General features: G+C 41.6%; 1 protein-coding gene across 1 annotated transcript in view; it reads right to left on the reverse strand.

The window, feature by feature from the left end:
- Nucleotides 1-9,092, reverse strand: part of DST (dystonin) — a 292,205-nt gene extending 283,113 nt beyond the window's left edge. Inside the window, exons 1-2 of the mRNA XM_005153188.3 lie at nucleotides 8,912-9,092; nucleotides 8,414-8,448 (exon numbers count right to left, since the gene is read on the reverse strand). Of these exons, the coding sequence (XP_005153245.2) occupies nucleotides 8,414-8,448; nucleotides 8,912-9,092 (216 nt within the window). The remainder of the gene's footprint in view (nucleotides 1-8,413; nucleotides 8,449-8,911) is intronic.
- Nucleotides 9,093-9,188: the final 96 nt, after the last annotated feature.

A 9,188-nucleotide genomic window follows, 5' to 3' on the forward strand; every position in this document is an offset into this window, starting at 1 on the left:
TTCAGGAAATACATCATCAATAACCTGCTTTCCACTTCCTAAGTGGGCCCTGAAGTGTATACATATGAGTCCTCCTGTGAGCCTAGGCTTTAGGTGTGAATTTAGAATACAGTTTTTAATAACCCATGCTGCATTACACTGCTGGTTTACACAATGTGTTTGGGCTTTCCTATCAAAGCAGGTAGGCTGTAACACTGGAACAATCTGAGGATGTGTAAGCAAATAGCCAAATAGCATGTCCAGTCATGCTTCAAGATACCCTTTAAATACTCTTTCCTGTCTAAATCTATAAATCACAGAAACTGGCCTGTTCTCCAAGCAGTTCTATCATTCTCTGACAAGAAGGGTTGCAGCCTTCCACAGCTGCCTTGCCTTTGCAATGGCTTGTCCCAGTTCCTTCACCATTACCTCAGGGCACTGCAAGCCTTCTGTAGAAACTGAACAATTATTTAAGAACAAAAATAAATCCGAGTACTGCCTAATCAGTGGTCTGCAAGGGAAAGTTTAATTTAGAATGCACTAGTACACTCTCCAAGCACGTCCCTATTAAACCCCTGCTTTCTCTGTTCTCCATCTCATCACTTTTCCTCAGCTAGGGCAGTGTACAGTATACATCAAAAATCTGCCATAAAGAATTAACTTTCAATATTAAAAATACAATAAAAGGAGGAGAATAAGAAATAAATGCACAGATTGCTGAACCATGCAAGTGCTGCCTGATATCTGGTACAAATAAATTACTCTCCTTTGCCCAGGACGTTTGTTTGAAGCCCAAACTGGTAATACAATTTATGCCATCACGGCACGTGAAGATCCGTCTGCACTTTGTCAAGCATAAAACAGATGCAAAACTGATGAGAGACTTAAAAGGCACATATTAAAAAAAAAAAAAAATATATACCTAGGGTGGAATTCAGATATCTATTAAGTTGCCTAGATTCAGATACGAACAACAGATCTGAATGGGTCTCTCCTTCAGAAGCAACTATTCTGAGCTCCTGTTGTAGCCAATGAAAGATTCAGTGGATGTATTCAGTGAGGCCTGAAGACCCCTTTCAGCTCATCCTGAAGCAGACACCTACACCAGGGTCAGCTGAGTAGCTCTATAGACTAAAACTGTAAATGCCTACAAAATTTGTAATGCTGTATAAGAGGATGCTGTTTCTGCGAAGTCACTTTCCAACTCCTGCTGTACTTTACATGGGGGAAGGTAGAGGCACCAGATTAGGTGCCTCGACCTAGTTGTGTCATTTTGTTCTCTCTAGAACAAAGGAGGAGAATAAATACAATACCTCAATCTGCTGTGATTATGTATTTCAGTATAGCTAGCTAGCTATCAATTTAGACAATCATAAATTAAGTCTTGTAAGAACTGTGCTTCACTTCTAGTCTGCACTGTTCACACTGCCATCCTGAAGACAAGTGCTAGATTTAAACAGCTGAGTGGACAGGGGCAATAAGGACATTGGCACAACTTGCAAGAAACGTGTCTTTGCCCAAATGTCAACCACAGTTAGCTTCCATAGCTGATGTAGTGTTTTCACACTTGAGCTGTAACTCATGTTTCATTTCCAATGATGAGTCAGGAACAGGAAACCTCCAACTCTCCTTGATGCAAGATGTTAGGGCACAAGGGAGCACAGCAGGGGCTCAGACACTTTTGGTGGCAGAAGTACCCAGGTAACAGGTACCCAGACTTGCCGGGGAGCTAGAAGCACAAGCCATCAGACCAACCAAGGCAGCTTTGTTAGCACTAGGTCAAGATCAGCCATATCAGCTGTGGGCCTGGTGACCTGCTCAAGCATCTCTGCCACACAAGGACTGAGTCCTTGCCAGAGGAGCTGGAGGGTCCCAAGCACACCCTCCTTAGAGCCCGAGACCTCCCCAGGCTGCTGAGTACAGGGAGCAGCTGGAGAGGTCACAGCTGTGGATGGTAGCTGCTCACATTTTACATGGCCAGGCCCAATGGGCCAAGCTCAGCTGAATAGGATCCTGCATGGAAACAGCAAGGTGACTTCCCTTCATGTGCTTTGTGCGGTTCTTCCATAGCACATCAAAATATGCCTCTCCTTAAAAAAGCCTGGGAGTGGAAGTGAGTGTAGTGTTCCCATGCCCTAGGCAAATGAATGTAACAGCCCAGGAGCAAAAACAGCCCCTGGGGTCATACTACCCTCTTCTTTCATTTAATACCCTCAGCCTAAAAAGCTGAGCAGTTTCTGATGGGGCACCCACAACCTGATCTGTCACCCTAATACTCTAACCACAGCAACTGAGAAATCAGTGTAGATGGTGAAGTTTTTCTGAGTTGTATGTGATTTATGGACCCCTGCTTGATCCTTTCTGTCTGTATAAAAAGTTTCTACAGCAGATATGGTAATACATGTGCTCACCACAAGTATGACCTCAGCTGTTTTAATTCACAGTTTCAACCTGAGGTTAGTTTCATCTAAAACCAGTAGCTAGAAGTTCTCATTCTGTACATGTGTACAATGTGGCTGCTAACAGATGGATGGCAACAAGCCACGCTCCACCTGCATCCCCCTGAAACCAGAGCTCTGCTTGCTGGCAACCAGCTGCTGGCATGCACAAGGAACTTGCACTATAACCAGCATACAACCACCAAAGCTGAAACCTCATCTAAAACACACATTTCCAGAAATAACAACACATACTGAGAATCCTGCATGTATAAATCCTTTGATGATATCTAGGAGGTTGTTGACATAACTGCATTAATGGGAATCCAAATAGGAAGAATAACTTTTATTATGTACTGGATCTATATGCAGTGGCTGTCCCTATCCTGCTAGAGAACTCTGAGGATGTGTTCACTTATAATGCAGGTCTCACCATGCAGTGTATCAAGACCTTACTACTGATGTGGACCATGACACAATGCCTGTACTTTCTCAGGTGACTTATGGAGCCAAGAATATCCCCTCAGCATTTGAATGTTCTGCAGACTATGGGAAGCTAGAATACAGATCATAGAATCATAGAATAATTAGGGTTGGAAAGGACCTTAAGATCATCTAGTTCCAACCCCCCTGCCATGGATGCAGGCAACCAGTTGGCTATAGAAATATACCAGTCATTTCTACACTACAGCATAGTAGGGAATAAAGGTACCCAAATTAACTCCTCTGGAGTTAGCTCAAATGGTCTTACTGCAGCAACTGGGGAATTGCCATATATTTTATGATACAACTGCCAAACAGGCTGCTTCTCAGTATAGCATGATGCTTGCTAAGCTATCTAAAGGCAGCACTGCAGTGAATAAAGCTGACTGACAGTGATAGGCAGACAACATAAAGTAAGCAGAATCTCAGGACCTAGTCTGCCATCTAACAGCTCATTGTGGTGAACTATCTAGGCTGTGTTATTGGACATGTTAAGAAAAACAGATAGAAGTTGCCCTTCTACAGTGTAAACTTTATTTATAGCTCTGCATTAATTCCTGTTCATAATTGTTTTCATACATTTAAGAAAAAAATTCTTTTTGTCTCTGATTTATTCTCCCTTGAACCTGTTCCTTAACTCTTAGACAGCTAATGGAAAAACAGTTTAAACATCCTGGGGGAAAAGCACGTTGAACACAAAGGTAAAATATTTTCAGGCTAATTCAGCTCCACAAAGACAATGAGACAGCCTTTCAATAGGTGAATTAATGTATTTTTCTGGCTAGTCCTGTACATTTCTGTGGCTTCTTGAATGCACTCCCTCCAATCAAACAAGAGACTAGAATTCAGCTTGGAGGGTCTGCAGAGTTCTCTTTTCACTGAATCTCTGCATATCTGGAGCAGTTTATAAATAACTGCAATGCTCAGGATGAATTATGGTGCAACTCTTCAAATATTATTCATTATTGTGTTGTAAGATGTCTAGAACTATTTTTAGGCAACTGTCTCACGATCAGCCTCAGAAGGGGGACGATTATGGTAAAGGTATGCTTCGGGATAAATTTTAAGAACACTTTTTCTGGGCATCAATTGTTGGCAAAGTTGACATATACATTTACCAGATATTGCTGTATGATAGCTTTGCATCCATTGTACCATAATGGATTATTTAGCTAATTCATTTGCTCTTAAAAATTGTCATCAGTCTTGGCTGACCTATTTCACTACAAGCCTTGTCAAAACAATAGACTGAGTATATATATAACCTTGTAGTGACTGTTCAGTATACTTAGAGTAAAATATGGGGTCTTCAAAACTAAAATGACCAAATGTTATTCCTTTGCTACAGCTGTGGTTAATACAAGCTGCCAGCCCTCCCAGAGAGTCTTTCCATAAAGTGTCAACTCCTGTTTGTCTTACTGGTGTGCCTAGTCCCACCAGGCATGCACCTGGGTTACGTGAAAAGAGGATTTACAGTGGACTGTAAAACCTCTCTGAATTTGCTTCCTAGCAGGTTTATACCTGTAGGTCTCAGTGGAAACATTCACAGAAAACTTGCCCAAAATATGTGAGTAAAAATTAAATAACTACAAAAAGATACCATACAAGTCATGACCACCCACTGACACCAATACCTTCAGTTCCTGAGTTCACAGTACTTCTAATTTAGAAAATAAAGGAAAACTGAAATGCTTGCAGGAAAGAATCAGACTAAAGATGTATAAATCTGGTGATTTTTCCCAATAGTATGAAAACCATCAAGTATCCCTTCACAATCTCATAAAACCATTTCAAGATCCTAAATGAGAAACTTCCTTTTCACCAGTTCTTACCTCAAATCCAAAGATTTTGGGAATTATACTATATGGATTAATTCCTTCCAGCCTAAGGGCTAAAAGCTTACATCCTTTTTAATTGAAAGGTAAAAAAAAATCTCACATAATCCCATGACTGCCGAGGCTTTGGCAGTAAGGAAAACTAATTCAGAAAGAAGTGGCAACACAAACACACTAAGCAATGCCTTTCAATTGTAAGGTACAGAAGACATTGACCTCTTTGTAAAGTGTAAGATGCTAAACACTGAAATACATCAAACCCCAAAGTACTCAGAGAAAATTCCTATACTTCATGGAAAAAAAGAAAACACCAACTCTGCAGAGAGCATGAGAAGTTAGTGAATCACTGATAACATTCACATTTTTGAATATACAAGGAAAAATAATTAACAATAATAATAACACCATCACCAAAGGATCATAATCCCATAAACTAGTTCTAGATAGAATTCTCATGAAGTTATATTGTTATTTTGGCACTGTTTTCATGAAGCCCAGACATTTCATTCAACAACTGATTCTCAAAATAAAGAGAGACTAGTGCAAACAGCTACATCAAAGCCTGATTTGTCATGTAAGCAATGAATATTGCTGTTGGAAATTTACTTGTTTTCTTTTTACAGCCATGGCATATCTAGGTCTCCCTTTGATTAGAAACATTAACTATTCTTGGTGTGATTCCTATGTGACTTCATGGAGTACCTGTATTACCTGGAAGATAGAGAAATCTTAACAGCAGTTATAGTCCTAATGAACTTAAACAACTGCAATAAAAAAGAATGTATTAAAGAATAGGCCTAACAAACTTCAGATGGTAGTAAAAAAATATCAGTGGAGAGGTGAAGAAGCTGCAGTAAACTCTCACATCTTCTTGCTGGTACATTTTTCTGTTATGAAGCACCTCTAATAAAGATAGAATTTAACCTACTTTATATTCCTAATGATTCACACAAACTTAACCCTTTTTGAGGCAAGGGGTCAAGTATTTAAGTTCAATCTATAATAAGGAATATCTGCATAGATTTTTACTCTATAATAACAAGGCATGTTTTAGAACTGTAGAATAGTTAGGGTTGGAAAGGACCTTAAGATCATCTAGTTCCACACCCCTGCCACAGGCAGGAACACCTCACACTAAACCATATCACCTAAGGCTCTGTCCAACCTGGCTCAGCCTGTCTTCATATGGGAGGTGCTCTGGTCCCCTGATTATCCTCGTGGCCCTCCTCTGGACTTGTTCCAACAGTTCCATGTCCTTTTTATGTTGAGAACACCAGAACTGTACACAGTACTCCAAGTGAGGTCTCTTTTGCACAGACATTCAAAATCAAGACCCTCAAAAATGGACTATTTGTGGATTCAATTCACTGGTGAGATATAAATTTCAGAACAGCAGAGCTGAAAAGGATCATAAGTACATCTTCAAATTTATTTAATATTTACCCTCCCATAGTATGGGGTCTAATTTTTTTAATGTGGGATTCAGTTCTATAGGAAAAGAATTAAATAGTCCTCACTGCATATAGACAAAAACAATATAGACAATGTAGGCATGCACCACGAGAGCTGCCGCTCTGGCAAAGAATCTCAACATAAATTTGCTAAACATCTATTTTTCCAAATGTAAGGCTTTTCTGGCAGGCAGCCAATCATGCAGGAATTGGCAACCGCTCTGTAGATAGGGCAATTATAATTCTCTGTGCACTGCCTCTAGACTACCTGCATGTTCACATGTGATCTAAGTCAGATCTGAACCCAGCTCTCAGGAGATGAATGCCAACCCGCTCCTATTTACTATCAACCTATTTTCGTTCTTTTATTATGACAAAAAAACGCCACTTATCACCGCACCTGACAAACAACTGAGCATAGTAGAAGCTAGCAGATGGACCTTGTGCTATAAAACTTGAAGTTGAGATGCTGTGTTTTTTGGGAGGGTGGGTAGGGGAAGGAGATGGGGATTACGCAGAGCCTATATGCTTTGCTTTCATGAACATGTTATTGGAATTGGAAGCGCATAACGTTTTGTGATGATATAGAATGAGAATGTCTAACTCTGTTTCAGATAATGCTACAAATATTTTCATGGACATATGCCTGCAATTTGTTATTGATCAATTCAATTAGATTGCTTAAAATACGGTTTTGCTTAAAAAAGAACTGGAAATTGAGTCATTGTTTTCTCTTAAAAATTGAAAGTCTATTATCAGATAGTGAAGAGAAAATCAGCTCCACACCACTTACTTAAAAGGGCAGTTTAGACTATTAGCACTGGTGTTAACCTGTCTAAACAAAATGCAGAAAACTATGAGAGAATATTACAGTTCTTATGGGTTTATTCCAGCACATTGCAGTAAATGGAAACTTCTATGAAATATTTTAAATTAGTCTATTTCTAGCTGGGTGATATGCAAATAACAACATGTTGGAGTAATAAAAATAAACTAGTGAATTTGCAAATTTCCCTTTTAAGATTCACCATACAGGACAACATAGATTTTAAAAGAGCATTACAAATTAACATTCACCTCTCTCTAGTCTCAAGAGTAACAGAACTTTATATGGAAACCAAGTATTTCATCTTGGAGGAGCTACACAATGAAAAAAAATCTTTTGACTTACGAAAGGACATGTTTGATTCTCGGTTTTAGTGCAGCCCTGTTCACTCAGTAACAAAATCAGACTTTGCATGGGTTAAAGATAGGATGCTCCTTAGATCATCTTCTTTTGGTGACAGTACATACAAATTTCAAAATAGTAAGGAGTTTAAAGCAAATTGCCAATGTGAACCACATTGCAAAGATGTATTACATGCACACTACTTCTGAAAACATTGCTCATAATTGGGTGATTTTCTCACCCACAAGTGGATAAGGGAGAATGCTAATAATCTAACCCAAAAGATCATTTTTGTGCACAACTCTCTCCCAAGGCTTCCAGAATAACAGGCAATACCATGAAGATACATCTTAAATCAATAGCAGGAAACCAGGCAAAAGAAATAAATATCTAGACAGGAACTCTAGAAGGCAGCATGGAAACAAAGTAGATACTAGATCAAGTATTTTCCATATCTTCCCAGCAATTATCTCCTAATTCAGAATCCCTAGAAAGTGACCAGGTTTCACATTATACTTTTAGCTCTGGTATCTAAGAGTTCTGATTCCCCTGTGCTATGAATACAGTCATGAAATGAGGAGCCAGCTGAGCAGGCTTGTAATCTGGATCCTTCCTGGATCTCCCGCGGCAGCATCCAAGTCAGGCAGGCAACTTCCCTGACAAAGAGCGAGGCGCAGGTGAGAGCTGGCGGCAAAGTGATCAAGGGGAAGCTCTGCAGGCAAAACCCTCTAGCGCTGTATGTATTGACAATGCAGGCTGTAACTGGGTTCAGGGATGCTTTTTGGACAGAGAGAGGTCTGGCTCATACAGCAGACACAGCTCATCCTGAAGGAGACAAGTGCTTTGGAAATGACAGGAATCAGCAGGCTGGTTAAGGTAATGTGAAGGAAGAGCTCACACTTTGTGTGGGGAAAAATAAACAAGAAATGAAGGAGCACATTACAGATTTCATGCAAAATGAAAAGTTTGCTACGTGATTTCAGTAACAAAAGAACATGACAACGTACTCAGGTAAAGAGAACAACTTCTGACCTTGAAATTGCGTGCTAAATAAATTACCTCAGAGCGAAAGTGATGAGTTCTCATGACAGCATCTGGAAGAGAAGCAGAAAGACACACAGGCTCCACCAGCTCCACCTCGGATTTCGCCCTGGCTAGTGCTTCTGTCTACTCGCTCGCCCTTTGGCGCATATCCTTAGACGAGGTCTGGCTCTCCCGGCGCAGCCGGCAGCTCCGCCCGGCATTTATATTTAATTCATCGGGAAGAAGTTGAGCATAAAGTTCTGCTGCACTTGAGAGCCCAGGGAGGCCTGGGGGGCTTCCCAGCCCCTCGCTTCTCTCTCCGGCCCAGGTTTCGCCAAGGGATGGGTGGAGACAAGGCTGCCGCAGTCCTGGGCTCTCGGCATGGATATTCTTTACAGCCTTTGCCCGGCTAACCAGAGGCAGAGAGGCCCTCCGCCGGCAGGAACCGTGGGATGGGATGGGATAAGATGGGCCGGGGACACAGACACAGCACCACCCTCCCCCCCACTCTCAGGTACCAGCAGCATCTCTTACCTCGGCTCCTTGAGCGACCCGAAAAGACGGATTTGATGGGATGCCTCCCTTTCTGCAGCCTGCGGTGCCAGCAGCAGAAGAATAAAATCGTGGCGATGGTCCCCAGCAGCAGCAGGAGCAAGAAGAGGGCGCACTGGATGCTGTAGGGTCTCAGCAGGACCAGGAAAGCAGCGGCAATCATGGTTCAAGCGCCCGGCTGCCCCTGTGTGTGCGCGGGTCTGCGACGAGCGGCGAGGGGCCGGGCAGCGCCGGGCAGCCTCTCCCCCCGGCAGCGGGG

The sequence above is a fragment of the Melopsittacus undulatus genome, chromosome 3 (assembly GCF_012275295.1).
Source record: "Melopsittacus undulatus isolate bMelUnd1 chromosome 3, bMelUnd1.mat.Z, whole genome shotgun sequence".
Taxonomy (NCBI): Eukaryota; Metazoa; Chordata; class Aves; order Psittaciformes; family Psittaculidae; genus Melopsittacus; species Melopsittacus undulatus.